At 35.2% G+C, this 18415-nt stretch overlaps 1 protein-coding gene and 1 pseudogene across 2 annotated transcripts in view; one reads left to right on the top strand and one right to left on the bottom strand.

Annotated features, from left to right (window-relative positions):
• Positions 1 to 18415, top strand: part of KLHL1 (kelch like family member 1) — a 196870-nt gene that overhangs the window by 161688 nt on the left and 16767 nt on the right. For both annotated transcript variants that reach the window (XM_065675814.1, XM_065675815.1), the window contains 2 exons: positions 4894 to 5118; positions 16494 to 16656. In XM_065675814.1, coding sequence (XP_065531886.1) covers positions 4894 to 5118; positions 16494 to 16656 — 388 coding nt within the window. The remainder of the gene's footprint in view (positions 1 to 4893; positions 5119 to 16493; positions 16657 to 18415) is intronic.
• Positions 7317 to 7435, bottom strand: LOC136014183 (5S ribosomal RNA; annotated as a pseudogene).

Genomic DNA, 18415 nt, shown 5'->3' on the forward strand with positions numbered 1-18415 from the left:
AGTCACTCCAGTATATCAGACACTAGACACCAACACCCACTATCAATTTTAGAAGAAAGAAAATGCAACTCTTATGCTCCCTGTTATTATCATCTCTAGAATAGAGGCTTAAAAATAAACAAATACTCTATTCTTCTTTCCCTGTTTTATTTACAGATGAAAAATTTACATATATGTTAAAAAATAAATGCACGTACCTCTCTATAAAATGTATGCTTTTTATATATGTATAAAAGCATGTGTGTCTATGTATTTAATATTAATCTAAAGTTGTGCTTTCATTGAAGTTCTCACCTGCCTGCATGTTTACACCTGATAAGAAAATGTAGTGATGCCAGCCAGTGATGCTAACTGATATATTTAAATGGTATACCTCTATTTTGATGTTGCATTTCACCTCAACATCACTTCCTTACTTTCAGGCTCTACCCTGACAAATGTCTGGTGTCCTACTACAGTAGAGTGCACATTGCAGTTCACAAAGTGGCTGTCATTTCTTTGAAATCGTTTCCTGACAGTGTGACAGGACTATTACAGGGCACAAGCTTGCTGTCTTTACAGCAGCTCGTGCATGCTGTGGCCACAGTCTGAGGGAGCTGGTATCAGAGGCTTAGTTGGGCAATCTTACGGCTTTACTCAAGTCTGTAACCTAAATTTCTTACCTTTAGAAAGAAGGGTTTCTGGAAAAGGTTGTGGATAAGGAAGAACCCTGGTGCTTATCCAATTCTAGTCCAAGCATAGGACTGGATCATGAAGAGAGATGAGAGGTATATCATAGAATCATAGAATAGTTAGGGTTGGAAAGGACCTTAAGACCATCTAGTTCCAACCCCCCTGCCATGGGGAGGGACACCTCACACTAAGCCATGTAAGCCAAGGCTCTGACCAACCTGGCCTTCAAGACCGGCAGGGATGGAGCACTCACAACTTCCCTGGGCAACTCATTCCAGTGCCTCACCACCCTTACATTAAAGAACTTCTTCCTTGTATCCAGTCTAAACTTCCCCTGTTTAACTCATTGCCCCTTGTCCTGTCACTACAGTCGCTAATGAATAGTCCATCCCCAGCATCCCTATAGCCCCCTGTAGCCCCCCTTCAGATACTGGAAGGCTGCTATGAGGTCCCCATACAGCCTTCTCTTCTCCAGGCTGAACAGCACCAACTCTCTCAGCCTATATTCATACAGGATGTGCTCCGGTCCCTTGATCATCCTCGTGGCCCTCCTCTGGACTTGTTCCAACAGTTCCATGTCCTTTTTATGTTGAGGACACCAGGAGTGCACACAATACTCCAAGTGAGGTCTCACAAGAGCAGAGTAGAGGGGCAGGATCACCTCCTTCGACCTGCTGGTCATGCTCCTCTTGATGCAGCCCAGGATACGGTTGGCTCTCTGGGCTGTGAGCACACACTGTCAGCTCATGTTCGTTTTCTTATCGACCAGCACCCCCAAGTACTTCTCTGCAGGGCTGCTCTGAATCTCTTCTCTAATATCGATATGGATATTACTAAAGAAACAGTTTGGTTGATCAGTGTCAGGAAGAAGATTTGCAAGACAGAGTCCAGGCTTATGCTGAAAATGAATGCTGAAGTCTGGCAGTTGCTCAAAGTTAATGTTAAGAAAGAGGCCAACTAGTGTGAGGACAAGATTAAGATGAGAAACAACCTATCCTAAAACCAGATGTGGCCTTCTGCAACATTAAGGCAAAAACCCCTGTAACAGGATTTTCAAGATGTCTCTGAAGCCCCTGGAAAAGCTCGGACTGTTGCTGTGCATTACAGGAAAACACACATCTTTTCTCACAAAAGCAGCCTAATTTGTAACCTACTTAGGAGGTGAATGTGAGCTCCTGGAGTTTTTTTTTGCATCTTAAGGTATCCTCTGCAGTCAAGCATGCCTGTGACAGGAATCAAAATGCTGTGAATGTTTCTCTGTATACTTTGAAGCCAGGACAATGATCTCTGCATAAATCTCCAACCATCTCTCCACAGATCATGCCCGTTATTTCCCACCCTCCAGGGGACCATGTGGTGTCAGTTCCAAACTGCTGAGACTGACACGCAGAAGATATAAAATGTAGATCAGGACCAAAATGGCTGCAAGAGTGCTGTGTATTGTGAAGTGAAACAATGCTTGCTGACATACTTTTTGACTTCCACTCAGTTCACCCGGGGTTTTTCTAGTAAAGGACTGTTTACTTGTAAAATTCCTAATCCCTGTAATTTTTGACACCTTATCAGCCTCATTGTCTTCTGAAAGCTTTGTTTCTAAAATATAATCACACTCTCCAAAGAAAAATAAACTTTGGAGAGGTTTCTCTGTTACAGGGAGCTTAGTCCTCTGTATGCTACAGTCAGGGAACAGCCAACCACAGTAGAGGATATGGAATGAATGGATTTTTGCAGAAATTTTAGCCAGTCTTCATCCCCAATCTGCAGGTCAATAGGCTGTTGAATATGAGCCAGCTGTGTGCTGAGGTCACTTGTATTAGCAGAACTAGGGAAGTATAGGGAAGCCTCACCTGTACCTGGCACTGGTGAGGCTGCACCTGGAATAGTGTATTCACTTCTGGTCCCCTCGCTACAAGGAAGAAACTGAGTTCCTGGAGTGTTTCCAAACAAGAGCAGCAAACCTGGTGAAGGGTTTTCCAATTTTTTTAGCTGGAAGAGAGTTAATTTTCTTCCCAGTAGCTGGTGCAGTGCTGTGTTTTGGCTTTAGTCTGAGAATAATGTTGGTAACACTGATGTTTTAGTTGTTGCTAAGTAGCACTTACCCTAATTCAAGGACTTTTCAGTATCTTATGCTCTGCCAGTGGGTAGGAGCACAAAAACCTGGGAGGGAACACATCTAGGACAGGTGATCTGAACTAGCCAAAAGGATTCCATACTATAGTGTGTCATGCTTAGTATATAAGCTGGGGGGAATTTGCTGAAAGGCGCTGACCACTGCTCGAGGATGGTCTGGGCATCAGTCAGCTGACGGTGAGCAATTTTATTGTGCATCAGTTGGGTTTTGGGGGGGCTTATTCCTCTCTCCAGATGATGATGATGATGACGATGATGATTGTTTTTATCATCATCACCATCACCATTATCATAATTATTTTCCTTTATTTCAATTCTTATACTATTCTTATCTCAACCCATGTATTTTTTTATTGTTCTTTTCTGATTCTTCTCCCCATCCCACCGGGGCAGGGAGTGAGCAACCAGCTACATGGTACTTAGTTGCTGGCTGGGGGTATCTGTAATAAGGGTCTAGAAAGTAAGTCGTATGAGAAGTGGCTTAGAAAACTGGTGTTGTTTAGTCTGGAGAAAAGGAGGCTCAGGGGAGACCTTATCGCTCTCTACAACTACCTGAAAGGTAGAGGTGGGTGTTGATAGCAACCAAGCTTTTGAGCTGTACTTTTTACTGCGGAAGTAGACAGCATTATAGAACTCATATGCTGAAGCTCTACTTTTTAACATTAATAGATTCCACATATAAACAATTTCAAACATTATAGCATAACCTTATTAATGTGCATCATTATAATATGTCCTGCAGCACCACCAAACAACTATATCAGATAATCTGTAATTTTGTTCTTTCAAACCTGAAGATTAATACATTTACATGATTCTCGTTTTTAAATTAGGGGCAAAAAGATAAATACATATGTCTCCTAATCGAATTCAAAAATTGCTTCATATGTCTTATGGCTTCATGAAACTAGCAGGGGATTTAAGACATCCAGTTGAATTGTACATTATTGCTGCTCTGCTATGCTTATATACAAATTGTATTTAAATTAAAGCTTTTTTTAGTTCAATTAACAAAAATATTGCTTTCATGATGTTTGTTTGCACTTGGTTCATTGCTTTTCTATTCCAAAGAATAAATGAATCCTAAAAGAATTATTTCCCATGGAATTCTAACCTTACATTATAATCCAAATAGGTAGCTGTTAAAGCTTAATAATTTTGTTGATTCTTTCTTTAGGGATATTTAAACTTTGAAAATTAAGCACTCGTGTTTATGTAGAAATAAAATGTTGGTTACGTTTCAGATGAATTATCAAGTCTTGCTTGTAAGGATTAACTTAAACTCATCTGCATTTAAATATTTGTGCTTTTGCTTTAACTTTTCCTACACTCATATTACAATTAATAGAATGCATTATGTTTTCACTTTCTGAAATCTAGTTAATTATGCTTCCTTTGTCCCTTGTTTTTGTTAATAAACTCTTCATTTTGTATGTCATCTTTGTATATTTCATACAAGTTTTTTTTTTAACAGCAGAGGCTTCTTAATGACTTTTTCATGATTAACTGGTAAGTTTTTTTTATACATAATGCTCTTTATAGCTTTTGAGTTCATCTGTGAGAGTAATTCAAATAACAAAGTTCAGAAGAAAATGTTTTTGAAGGCGTATGGAAACATTCTTTAAATATTTTGCTTGAGGTTGTAAATACATTCTGTACTTCCATCAGAAACATGTCTGAAAAAACCTACACATGAGTACTTAAAATAAGAAAGAAAATATGGACCCAAATTAAAATACAGCTTCTAATTCTTGATGAAAACATCATGTAATATTACAGGATTTTTTTTTTTTTACACTTTATGTAAGATTGGAATCGAGTGTAACAAGATTAGTTCTCTTAGGTATGCCACTGAACTGTAAAAAAAGTAATAACTAACTAACTAACTAACTAACTAACTAACTAAATAAATAAATACAGACATTCCAGGGACGACTTTATCTAAAGAAACAAATATTTTTCAAAATGTTGGAAGTACTCAGAAATTAATATTAAAATTTTGACACTCTTAGGGAAAAAAAAAAAAAAGCTAATGACAATTTTGTATGCATTTGGTATACATTATGCTATTATTCTATTATGTCTCATCAGGTGCTACAACTATTGAAAAGTATGATCTCAGAACAAACATCTGGATTCAGGCTGGAGTGATGAATGGCAGGAGGCTTCAGTTTGGTGTGGCTGTCATTGATGACAAGCTGTTTGTCATTGGAGGCCGTGATGGTTTAAAGACATTAAACACTGTTGAATGTTACAATCCAAAGACCAAGGCTTGGACTGTGTTACCACCAATGTCAACACATAGGCATGGCTTAGGTAAGGGAAAAAAATCTAAAAAAGATACCACATTTTTCAGGTATGTAATTTGTAATGGAAAACTCAGCACTTTCAAGCTACTATAGCACTCTGAACAGTAGCAATAAGTGATTACATTGTTAATTTTTCTTGTTAGATTGCTAAGACTATATACAATGTTAAAGTATGTTTATATTATTTACCAAAAAAATATTGGGAAAAATGAAAAAAAAAAAAACACAACAAATGAAAGGCAGAAGAACAAGGAAAAAGAAACCCTAACAAAACAATAAAATATTAGATAGTTTAGTAATAAAATTAAAGTTTATGTGAACTGATTTCAAAAATTGACATGTTTATCAAGCAATCAAGGTATTACTTATTTTTATTCAAATCGTATGTTTTCGTTTATGTAGTATGCTAGGAAATAAAGGCTATAAACACTGTATCAGCAATGGATTTATTTACTTTACAAAGTATTTGTAGCAATAGTTTTATCATGAGTGAGGGAGTATTTTCCCATAGCCTGTTTTCAGATAAGTTGGAGGGGTTTTTTTGTTTTATTTTGGTTTTGGATTTTTGGGTTGATTTGTTTTTTAGCAATATTATCCATAGCACTGCCAGCATTGACAGAGCCACACTGTATTCCTGTTCTCAAACAAATATACATTTAGTGGTGTTTTCAAAATTATTTTTTAAATTAAGCAGAAGACATTTATATGGTTTTCTATTATATATATCATATATAAGCTCCAATTTATTCGATTACATAAATAATCATGATGTTTCAAAAATTTTTTTATTCTTAAATGTAAAATTATGAGGTACAGAAATCAGTAGAAGTGTACTCACTAGCTGTTCTCCTAAAGTCACTTGGGTGTGACAGAATCGTTACATCATGAAAAATAGAAATGGAAAAAACATGCTAGGTTATAATGTCCATTCCCCTGAATGACAAACAGCAGCAAGTCCTTTAGTGTACTACTGTGTCAATATCTCACAAAATAAGGGTGCTCCTCTTCCCCACCATTTTACACTTATAAAATGCATTTGCACAGTGGCTGGCACAAACCATTTTCGCTATTAAACATGTCTTTCTCACAATAAAAAGTAGTGATGAGAATATATGTCATTAGCATCATGGCACTAAATAGCTCTGTGATTTAAAATTGTTTCCTAAGATTAAATTTAATAACAGTGCTGCTGAAATACATATAATGTCTCTTTTACCAGTGTTCCACAATTCTACAGAATCTGTTGTTAGTTTCAGTGTTGTTCCTGCTGTTCCCAGTGGTGGTGAAAATGCAACAACTTCAGCTATAGCATAGGAAAGTATTAATAAATCATTAGGGAATGCTTGATAAAGAAAAAAAAAGCAACAAACTTTTCCTAGTTTCTGTACAGCCATGATCAAAACCCCTTTGTGATCAGTTCAAAAATATGTATCATTTTGGATCAATAATTCTATAGATGCTTTTGATCAATAAACTTAAAAAAATACCTTAATGGTTCAAGTAAAGCTGTTCAGGAATGGCAAGGTTAGGACTGAAGAAAAACTTGTATGTTTTCTACAGGAGTAAAAATGGAACATAAGGCATTTGACCGCTTGAGGGTTTTTTTTTTTGATTTGTGTGGAAACAGTTCTGAATTTTATATTCCAGAAATTGGGGCTTTTTGTAAGCAACATGTGAAAGGAGGAAAGAAGTATGGACTGGGATTTCAATTCTCCTCCCCATCCCTCCGGGAGCAGGGAGAGGAAGGGGGGGAAGTGAGTGAACGGCTGCATGGTTTCTTGGTTGCCAGCTGGGCTTAATCCACTACAGTTCTTTTTGGCGCTCAATGTGGGGCAAAAAAGAAAGGAAGAGAATAAAACCGCTCACCACCCGCCAACCAATACCCAGCCTGACCCGAGCAGTGACCTTGCCCTTCTGGGTAACTGCCCCCAGTTTATATAGTGGGCATGATGTGCTGTGGTATGGAATACCTCTTTGGTTAGTTTGGGTCAGGTGTCCTGCCTCTGCTTCCTCCCCGCTTCCTCTCCTCCCTGGCAGAGCATGAGACTCAGAAAGTCCTTGGTCAGAATAAACATTACTGAGCAGCACCTAAAAACATCAGTGTTATCAGTGCTGTTCCCAGGCTGAAAGTCAAAAACACAGCACTGCACCAGCTACTTAAGAATGAGAAAAATGACTGCTACTGCTGAACCCAGGACAGTATAAAGCCTACAGCACCCGGGATTCCCAGGCGGTCTCCCATCCGAGTACTAACCGAGCCCAACCCTGCTCAGCTTCTGAGATCAAATGAGGCTGGGTGTTTTCAGGGTGGTGTGGCCATAGGCCTCATGTGTTGTTTAGAATCCAACACATGAGGAAGAGAGAAGTAAAAAAAAAAAAAAAATTAGTTTAAAAAAATAGCAGGGATACCTCTGTAATTTTAAGTAGAAATCTTAAAAGAGGAAAAGATTGTGGATAAACTGAATATCAGACAAAAAGGTGGTAAGTTATATAACAAAGGGAGTAGGTAAAATTGGAGCTAACAAATCAAAAATAGGAAGAACTTTATTTTGTCCAAAATCAAAGACATTATTACCTTATACATATGCATATCAATTCAAATAGATCTGATATATGTGTGTATATATGCATACATGTGTATATGTCCATATATGTCATATATGTATGTATCTATAGATCATGATGTACCTGTGTGCATGTATATAATATATATACTCATATATCTGTTTAGTCTAAACTTACTGCATCTGTGGATATTTTGGTTCATGGCACTGATCAGTGCTTTTGTCTGTTATAGAACTGGTAGCATTTTTGAGCTTGTAAGTTGTAAACTGCCCTTGACTTCATCACAAAGTAAATTAAAACAATTTACCTGCATTAAAAGCATTCCTTTATTTCCAAAGCTGTGGGTCGTTGCCTTATGTTGTCAGCAGTTCTAATGTATGCGTGTTCAAGCGCAAAGAAGTTTAACTGATAGCTAAATTCCAAGTGCAGGTGCATACTTAAGCCAAATACGTTCCTGAAACTGCTAATAATAATGAGTTTTGAGTATTTATTGAAGAATTCATTTCTCTTAGGAATTTTACTTCGTATGGAAGACCGTTTTTTAAATAATACAAAAGCTTAAAGTCAACGCTTCTATCCACTGAAATTTTCTCCTCTGCACTTTTAAGTACAAGGCTTAATAAAGTAATATTTCCTAAATTATGAGGTGCAATCAACTTTTTATAGTTTAAAATTTCCATTAAATGCTGGTGAAAAAAGTTTATAATCCAGAACACAGACACCCGTACGGATGGAAATTTGCAATATAGGCATGGGACTTCACAAAACTATTGTGATTCTTTAAAAGGACTATACGTATTAAAAGTTACAGAGAATGTAAATGTAGTTACATGTCTTATGAGTATTAAGAATAACAAATATTACATAAACTTTATTAAAGTGGACAACTTACCTCGCAAGACATTTTCAGTTGGTTGTTTTTTTTTTAAAGGAAGTTTATTTTGCTTTTTCTTAGCATAGAGAACTAACCACCATGCACTATTGAATAATGATAATTAAATGTGCCTATTCAAAGAGAAATTTTGAAGCTTTCTTGAATTTTGAAGAAAATAATTTTCATTCTGAAAAAGTTGTAGAAATGCTAGGCCAAATATTCATTATTTTACTCAGATCATTATTTCTAGTTATTTTCTGTATCCCAGCCAAAAAACCCGTCAGATTCATGAGCAGACTTGTACAACAGAGTTGTGTCATGAAATCACTATTAATGGAATGATAGTGAAAAAATCTGAAGATATTTTTATTATTTATGACATTTGAAATTCTTGAGATTAAAACCTTTTGTTAATTAAAAAAAAATAAAAAAATCAATTGAAGAGCTTGTTCACCAGGAGAAATGCATGATCCTTACCACAGTCATGGCCCTTACTGTTGAGTCAAGGGAAGAAGCTTCTATAAATAAAGAAAATCAGACTGAAGTGCAAACTGATATAAATTTAAAGTTATGCATTTATGCAAAATGTCACAAAAGTTCTGGTTTGCATAAATAATTTATCCTGGCTTGGGTCTGATTCTTTCTACGTGGTAAATCTCGGAAGGAAAATACATGTATAAAGACATTAATCAATCTAAGTCTATACATTTTTAAATTCATTCAGTTATAATTTATACGGTATTTTAACTACTTTTAAAAGTATTTCATTGTTGTCTGTTTCAGAGATGATTGAAAATTAATGAGATGCTTTCCAAAGAATTTTAAGGTTTTCAAAAAGTATTGTTTAACAAATATTTTTTAGCATGTGTGATAGCTTAAGACATATTTACAGACTACAGTTTTAGAGACCTAAGGATTAGGGTAGGATTCATCCCCCTAAGTAGGCATATATACAATGGAATAGAACAGATGAGGTGACAGTCCCATTTCCGTAGGAAAAAAAAAAATAGTTTAGTATTAAATAATTTGTGGCTTGGAGCAGTTCCTTCCTGTCAAGGTACAACTAAAATTTTTGAGTAGACAGCAAACTGGAAATCTGCTTCCTGATTAATGAATGCTTCCTGATTTTTTAATGAATGATGCCACTCTTTAGACCTGGATTGAAAGTTAATTTTCAAGTCGGTGAGAGTTTAACTTTCATCTTTTATTTTGAAAACTGTTTCCATGGCAGTTAAACAATGATGTTATTTTAGATTGAGCTTGAGTCCCAATAAATATGTGTTTGTCTACAGAGTTACAATCTATCAAGAAAGCATTTAAGGCATAGTAGAAACCATTAAGTAGACTAGGAATATAAATAAAAGCTTAATACAACCGTAACAGTTACATCCGTGGTAACTGTAAAAGAAACAATAAAAATGTGAATAATAAAGGGGATCTTTTTTCTTCTTTATCTACTCACTTACATGATAACATTTTCTGTATCACCATTAATGTGTTACAGAGGAGGCAAAAATGACGACTTCACATCTTCTATTAAGAGAGACAAAGATAAATAGGGATTTGTTTTGTCTTGGTGTTTTGGTTTTCTTTTTAAAGTTTTGAAGCAAAATATTCACAAAGTTTATATATGTTGTTGTATGTAAAAGAAACCATTATGTGGAGAGAAAAAAAATACAGAGGTGAATAAACAGACGTGTGAGAATCTGAGATTTCGTTTTAGACATCAGGGCAGATAGAAACCTTCAGTGTCCTTATGGACAGGAGGCTTGAGATGAAAGGCAGGAAGAAAGAACTGTCAGTAAAATGAGGACAATTGTATTAGCTTTGAAACCAACAGACCAATCTTATAGTAGCTTATACCCTATCGGTGTGATAAAACTGTTATTATTTATGATTAATTACTTTTCCCAAAAAGTGCTGTAAGCACAGTAACAATTTATAAAGAATTCTTGAAAGATATAATCAATTTTTTTTCAGAATGTTTGCTACAGTGACATAAGCTAGAACACTGGATAAAGGAAAATTTTCCAGATACTACTTTGTTAAAGCATACTGACAACTGAAAGTAATACAGCCCTTCATACCACCACACATGTATAATACCAAATTCTACTGCATTGGGCAATGGCATTCCGTATTTCCATATGTATGCAAGCTAAACTGTTGAATATTTAGACACTATGAGCAAATGACCGTGACATTTGAATTTGCTGCATTCTGTGCATGTCACATCTGCGGTATATTCTGCTTATAAAGGAAACCTGAGATGCTTTTGGACCTTGACATATTGGCAATTATAAACAATACTTTCAGTCATAACAAACATAGTCCTATATTGCTTATGAGTTTCCATGAGTACAAACAAAAATGTCCACCACTTTGTTACTTGTGTAACAAGAAGAAACAGTTTCCACCTTGCAGTTTAACCCCAGCCAGCGCCCCACAGATGTTTGCTCTCTCTCCCCAGGTGGAAAGGGGAGGAGAATCAGAAGGTTAACAGTAAGAATGGTTGTGGGTTGAGGTAAAGACAGTTTAATAGGTAATGCAAAAGCTGCACGCACATGCAAAGCAAAACAAGGAAATTAATTCACTCTTCCCATCATCAGGCAGGCGTTCAGCCATCTCCAGGAAAGCAGGCCTCCATCACACCTAAGAGTTACTTGGAAAGACAAACACCATCACTCCAAATGTCCCTCCTTTCCTTCCCCCCCCAAACTTTATATGCTGGGCATGATGTCATATGATATGGGATATCTCTTTGGTCAGTTGGTGTCAGCTGTCACTGCTGTGTCCCCTCCCAACTACTTGTACATTCCCAGCCACTCGCTGGAGCGGTGGGGTGAGGAGCAGAAAAGGCTCTGACTCTCTGTAAGCACTGCTTAGCAGGAACTAAAATATTCCTGTGTTATCAACAGTGTTGCCTGCACAAATCCTGAACATAGACTCATACCAGCTACTATGATGAAAATTAATAATCTCAACCAAAGCCAATGCACACCATTAATCTGCTCCTTCTTTTACATTCTTGTACAAAAGATTATTCACTAGCATTAATTTAACAATATGTCTGGAATGGAAAACAGGAGAAAAACTCATGTCCCAAAAAAGTTCTTTGGGTCAAAATCCTATAGGAAATATCTTGCTTTTCTACAATGGTAAGTTTTCTGGTATATCAGCATCTCACAAAGCAGTGCTGTGCTGGATATCTGTGTTCCCCCTCTCTATGTGGTGATTTCTGTGCACATACCCCCAAGTCCTCCCCCCAGAAAACTCAAAAACCTGAAAAACAAACAAAAAACCAACCAAACACCCCCCACCCCCCCCCCATAATCATCTAAGCATTAAGTATAGTGAATAGTTCTTCAGCAGACTAGCTTACCAGAGCACAGCATGCTCTTACATAAATGTATTGTTTACCCCTTCAGAAGCAACTGTTTGGAGATTTGAGACTCCTTCTTTTATGCTGTTTTGACTAGTACCATGTACCTCTATGTAGTTAAATTATTGTTATTTTTTAATGTTGAAATCTCAGGGGAAATATGTCATTCTAGCTGCTTTCACTGTTTGTTGACAGAAGACCTGAGTCTTTTAAAGTATTTTCTCTCCAATACTGATTTGCATGTATTAGATTTTTTGCTTTGGAGTTTTCTCCTATTCATTGGGAACATTACAGAGATATTTTTTTCTGAATCATTAAGTACCTTATCATTGTTCTTTGCACCCTTTGTAAGTAGTAGATCATGAACCAATTCACTAAAGAGCTGCAAATCATAATGGCAACACTTATAATTTCTGGGTCATGTTCTCAGGATAATAGTGTGGCAGAGTTGAGAATCTGGTATTGCATCTACAAAACCAAATGTAAATAAAAAGGCAGCAGCCAATCTTTACTTCTATAAATTTGCATTATATTAGCATTTCGATATAGTATCTTCTGGCCCAAGAGGGCAGGGGTACTTTGTAATTCCTTAATCAGCCTTTATACCTGCCTGTAAATAAACATAGGAAGAGGTATTTTCAACAGTGTATCTCTGAATATTCACTAAGGAGGGTAGGTCAGGTCTAATTCTCAGTTTTATCATGCACTAAGTTCTCAGCTTGGCCTATGGCAATGATACTTGTATTTCACACCCAGTTAAGATTATGGCTGTGAAAATTCAATACCAGGTTTAATTAATTGATGCATAATTTAAACCAAATTGGATTTTGCAATCATTACATTTCTTTATGTTAACAGCAGTAATATGGAAGAAAAATGGTTTAAGACATAAAGAGGGCAAGAACAAAGTAAGGAAAAGTAGCAATGTTAGTTGTAATTAATACAGAATTACCTAGGTATCCTTCTGTAGATGTTTGTGAGAAAGGAGATTATTACAGATTTACAGCTACCTGGAAACTAAATAAATTCAAAACTTAAAATAGTGGTGACTGGTTGTTAATCAAGTTTAATACTTTGATAACAAGTCACTGTTATGTTTGTCTCCTCACCTTTAGTGTCATTCTACAGCATATGTCTGCTCACTTAAAAAAAATTTCCTTATTAAAAAAATTTGTTGTTGGATACAAGTTTATCCTTCCCAGTTAAAATTCTGTCTCTGCAAATACCAAAATGCAGACACTACAGTAAAACTAGTACCATTTTTACTTTGCCATTTCGTATACAAAAGTGTCAGTAAGAAATTATATTTCCTGTTACTTTGTAAAAACTGACACTTTTTAAAATTTTGCTGTGTGAAACTCAGTCTATCACCCAGATAAGAAAAGGCAGAGTTCAAAATATGATAGGCAGTGTTCCATTATTTTGTGACATCACAGAAAAGCAATTTAAAATCCCATTCCAATCTCCAAGTATAAATAATTTAAACTGTACAGATCTCAACACCTAATTAGACATAATAGGGTTTTTGCTACATAGCTTTGGGAAGGCAATCAAAAGGAAAATGTTTGCTATTGCACACTGGACAACACTCTCTTTTAGATCATTTAGCTAAAAAATAACACAGTCTGCTTTCATAAATCCCAAAGTCTAAATGCTTAGAAGAATTATTTTTCAGGTAGGAAAAATTGGTGTTCCCACTATACAGTTACATCATGGTAGTGCAAATTATTATCCTCCTATCTTGTTTTTTTTTTTCTTTTCTTTTTTATTTTTTTCCTCTGTTCATTCAATTTGACTGCAGATTTTTTTGAGTGTTTTCAACAAATATTTTTAGTTTCAGATTGTACTGATGAGCAGCAATGTGTTGACACATTTAGCTGGGACACTTTTTAATCAAGACTATACATATTGCCCAAAAGCATCTTTATTGCAGTAAATAAAGTTTAATAGGTAGTGAGTTCTGTATGATAATAAATAACAAATGCTCATTTTAGAGAACACAGTGAAGACTATTTTTTGTATAAAGTCTAGTCAAAGAGTAAAACAGGAAATGCAGAGAAAAGATCCATTGCATTAATGCAGTGACCTTATCATTCTTTAGTCATTAAAAAAAAAAAAAAAAAAGGAAAAGCTAAAAATCCATGAAAATGAGGGAAGAAAAGTATTTTGATTAAGGGGAAAGGAGATTTTCTACAACAAAGTGACTGAAATAATTGGGATGTCTTAACATAGTGGGTTGTCCATCCCTGGCGGTGTTCAACACCAGGTTGGACAAATCCTTGGGAGGCATGGTTTAGTGGGAGGTGTCGCTGCCCATGGCAGGGGGGTTGGAACTAGATGATCTTAAGGTCATTTCCAACCCTAACTATTCTATGATTCTGTGATAACCTACAGCAGGAAAAAAGATGACAAAGAAACTAAAGTATGAAAGGAAATGACAAAAAGTATGAAATAGTGAATGAGATAAAAAAAAAATGCAAATTGACGACAATGCTTTATTTCCTAATGAAGGCACAAATAAGCTATTCAAGGAAGTAAAAGGTCAAAATTTCAAAACTAGTGAGGCACGTTTCACTGTGAAATTCATAATAATACAACTCTGCTTATGTGTGGTGAGAGAGGGTTTGTGTGTTTATTTAGACACAAAGATGTATGTGTACAGAAACATTCACACACCTAAACTTTCCTTGAATATGGTTATTTTTTTTATCCCAGCAAGAATCTGATTTTCCCTTTAACTTTGCACTAAGTGAAGATTAGATACATAAAAAGCTAAAGAGCACAGTGTTGTTATAACAAATTATAGCAAATACTTTTTTTGACAATGTAAAACTGTTTGTTCAGGATTTAAGAATATTTATACCTATTAGATGTTAGAATAAAAAAAAACAAACCAAAAACCAACCAACCAAAAATACCTCCTGCAAAACATAACAAAAAAAACCCCAACAGACAAAAATAAAACCCACATAATGACAGCATATTACCTCCTGATTCTTTATGCGAATACTGGCATGTCTTTCACGTTTTTGCTACTGATTGCATTCTGAGGTAAGATATTGATTATGAGTTCAATTTAATACTCATTATTCTGGAAAAATTATAGCTGAAATGTGAATGAATAAAAAGCAACTATAAGCAAGACACTTCATACCAGAAGAAACTGGAGAATGAATTCACAGAAGGTTCTATAGAGAAAGATGAAGCTCAGACTTTATAGGAAGAAAAATTTCAGTAAGGATTAGCAGATTTTTAAATTCTTTCTTTAGCATAACACCCCCCCCCAAAACAAACCCAAAACAAACCAAAAACAAAATACTACCACACCCTCCCAAATAAAGAAATAAAAAAAAACAAACAAAAGAAAAAAAAACCCACCAAAACCAACACACAAGTTTCAGGAATACTTTCTGTGAACATCGAGATGAGACTTGTTCAAAGTCCTCAATTATTATGGTTTTAAAGTCAAATTATGCCTTAGATGAATTACTTTTCTGAAACAGAAGAAGACACAGTTCTAGTGGTAACTTTGCACTGCTTTAAATCAAGGACAGTTTTCTGTAAAAAAAATAAATAAACCCATTCTCTGAAACTTTAATGTTTGACTGGTTTTTCACTTTGATGAGTTCAAATCATGTGAAATGGAGTGAAAAAAAAAAAAAAAAACAGCCCACACTGACACTGACTTAGGAATAAGATTCAATTTAGCCTGAGATTTTTTTTCAAAACTATACTTATTTGGAATCATGGATTCATAGAATGGAATTACTGAGCGTACTGTATTGTAACAAATTGTGCTTAACTATTAATCTTCCAGAGCCTTCTAAGCTTAACTGAAGGTACTGTGAGATAGAGGATTCATCAGTTCCTTTGAATAGATGCTTAAAAATCCTCATTGTTAAAAGTTTGTTTCTTATTTAAATAATTCCTACTTCAAATTTCATACTTTACATTTTGTTTTACTTTTCTTCACTAGATAAAAGAAGTCTTATATATCCAACATTACTTTCTTGTGAAGGTACCCATTCTCTTTTTATTTCCTTTTTTGAAAAGGTAAATTGATGAGGCAGCTAAGTTTCTCACTGTAAGTGACTTGCTGAAGCCTCTGAATATATTGTTTTGATTCCATTTTTTTTCCTGTTCCCTGTGGAACTCTGGTAGAAGCAATTCCATTAGATTGCAAAAATTTGAGATCTATTTGGTATCCATTCCATTATTTACATATTTTGTGCTTTAGTGATATTCTAAAGAGATAATTCATGATGTAGTAAGTTAAACACTATATAGAAATCTAAGACTATCGCATCATTGGCAGGTTATTCTAGGAAGCTAACGATCCTTTTAAGGAATAGAATTAGATTTCTTTGACAAGGCCTATTTTTCATAAAGTCATGTGGAGTGGCATTAATTTTATTCATGTTTGTTAATCCTTAATTAATCAATCTCAAATCTGTGCATCCATTTTCACTTTGAATATGCAAGTTCATTTGTTTTGGAAAACTTTGGGGTTTTACTAGTAATAAAGAAAGCATACTTTTATCCTTTTTCTCCTCCATTTTAGGAGTTACAGTGCTTGAAGGGCCTATATATGCCGTGGGAGGACATGATGGTTGGAGTTATTTGAATACAGTTGAGAGGTGGGATCCTCAAAGTCAGCAGTGGACATTTGTGGCGAGTATGTCAATTGCCAGAAGCACTGTTGGAGTAGCAGCATTAAATGGCAAGTGAGTAGGGTGTTCTTACATGGTTGAAACACATTTCATAGAGGGATGAAAAACTGTTACACGTAGTAGTAAATAGCTTTTAGCATATTGCAATGGAAAGTGTCTTTTAAAATAAATGTAGTGCAGTTGTGCACACCCTCCTATAACTTGGCTCTTACATTTGCTTGAAAAAAGTAATTTATATATATTTTGTGTATTTTTTTTAAATTTGTATCAAGTACTTAAGGATATAGACCTGAAATTTCAGTGTGTATGCTATAAATCAGGACAAATTGTCAGTTGACTGCTGTGACTTTTGTACGTTTTATATGCTAGTTCTAGTTAACCAACTGAATTTATCCATCTGATATAGTCATGTACCCAGTTGTATAGGCATTTGCACCTTGGTTCAGCCAAACACTGATGCATGAAACCTTCTTTGTTTTAAGGCAACTACATTCACACAGCAAGTAAACAGAAATTTTACTCATGTCAAAACAGTAAGACTACCTCAATCCTGTAATTCTAATTGTGTTCAGATTCTAAGTTTCTTTTTTATAGCTTTCACTTTTAAAAATGTTAATTTGACATTTACTAAAACTCATTTTCTAGTAACATGATATTATGTGTGTCTTATCTCTTTTAAAGTACTTTCTTTTAGCAATGTAGCTAAAACAAATATAGTGTGAACTGTAATAATTTAGAGATAGAGAGAAATTCATCACATCTAACTTCAAATATTTTTGTATAGACATCTACAGCTGAGACAATCATCCTAAACTCACCTTATGGTCAATGGAAGAAATACCTACATTTGGAAAGCATTTGTCTTACTTATTTTAGACATTTGTGTTAGGACAGCATGAATTGTGCTCTCTAAGTGCCCATTTTTCTCTACTAACTGTATAGGAAACCTAAGGACTCTGTCCCAGATTCTGGCTCTTGATGTTTAAGAGGGGAATATGAATCCCACTGTGGACAACTGAACATAAAGGGCAGTCAGTGAAGAATCCCTTGGCAAATTTCTGGAATAGCATTTTCCTCATACTGTATTGCTGTTGAACAGCAAGGAGAAATGGATCAGAAAAAAAACGCAGATGTGGGATGGAATGATATACTAAATTTTGAGGACACTAAAAAATATTTGAAAAAACTTAAGATAAAAAATATATAGGGAAAAAAGGATTCAATAATGCTGTAGGTTTTCCTAGTAGAATATGTTATGCGATTCAACAGCCCACTAAATTTTGCCCATCCCATGTCTTCCAGTTTCAGATCATCAAGTTTTCATTATACATCGGGTTAAAAAAAAAAAAAAAAAAAAAAATCCTTTCTATTAGGTGGTTCTTATCACTCCTAAGGTACAGGCTTGAGATAAATAGAATTCATTTCTGGGATTGTCAGATTCTTTCCGCTGACCATAAGCATCACTGAATATAAAAATCAAGCAAGGAGCTTAATGTAGCCCACAAACAACTATTACTAGACCTAGGTAGTAGGAGATTGTGTACCTTTCTGTAGCAGCAGCAGGAGGCCTGATAAAGTACCTATAATCCCATTGTTAAAACAATATGCTGATATCTTTTTTTTAAATTGAATCTGAAATTAATTAAAACTACAGGCTTTACAAGTGCTAACTAATTTTATGATTTTTTTCATATTATAGTTGTGTCCTATTTGCAGAGTAACTCTGGATTAAATAAGCCTTATTGGATGCATTCATTATTAATTTTGCATTAATTCATGGGATCATATACTCAGATGTTCTACTTCTCATCCA

Source organism: Lathamus discolor, chromosome 4 (genome assembly GCF_037157495.1).
Source record: "Lathamus discolor isolate bLatDis1 chromosome 4, bLatDis1.hap1, whole genome shotgun sequence".
Taxonomy (NCBI): Eukaryota; Metazoa; Chordata; class Aves; order Psittaciformes; family Psittacidae; genus Lathamus; species Lathamus discolor.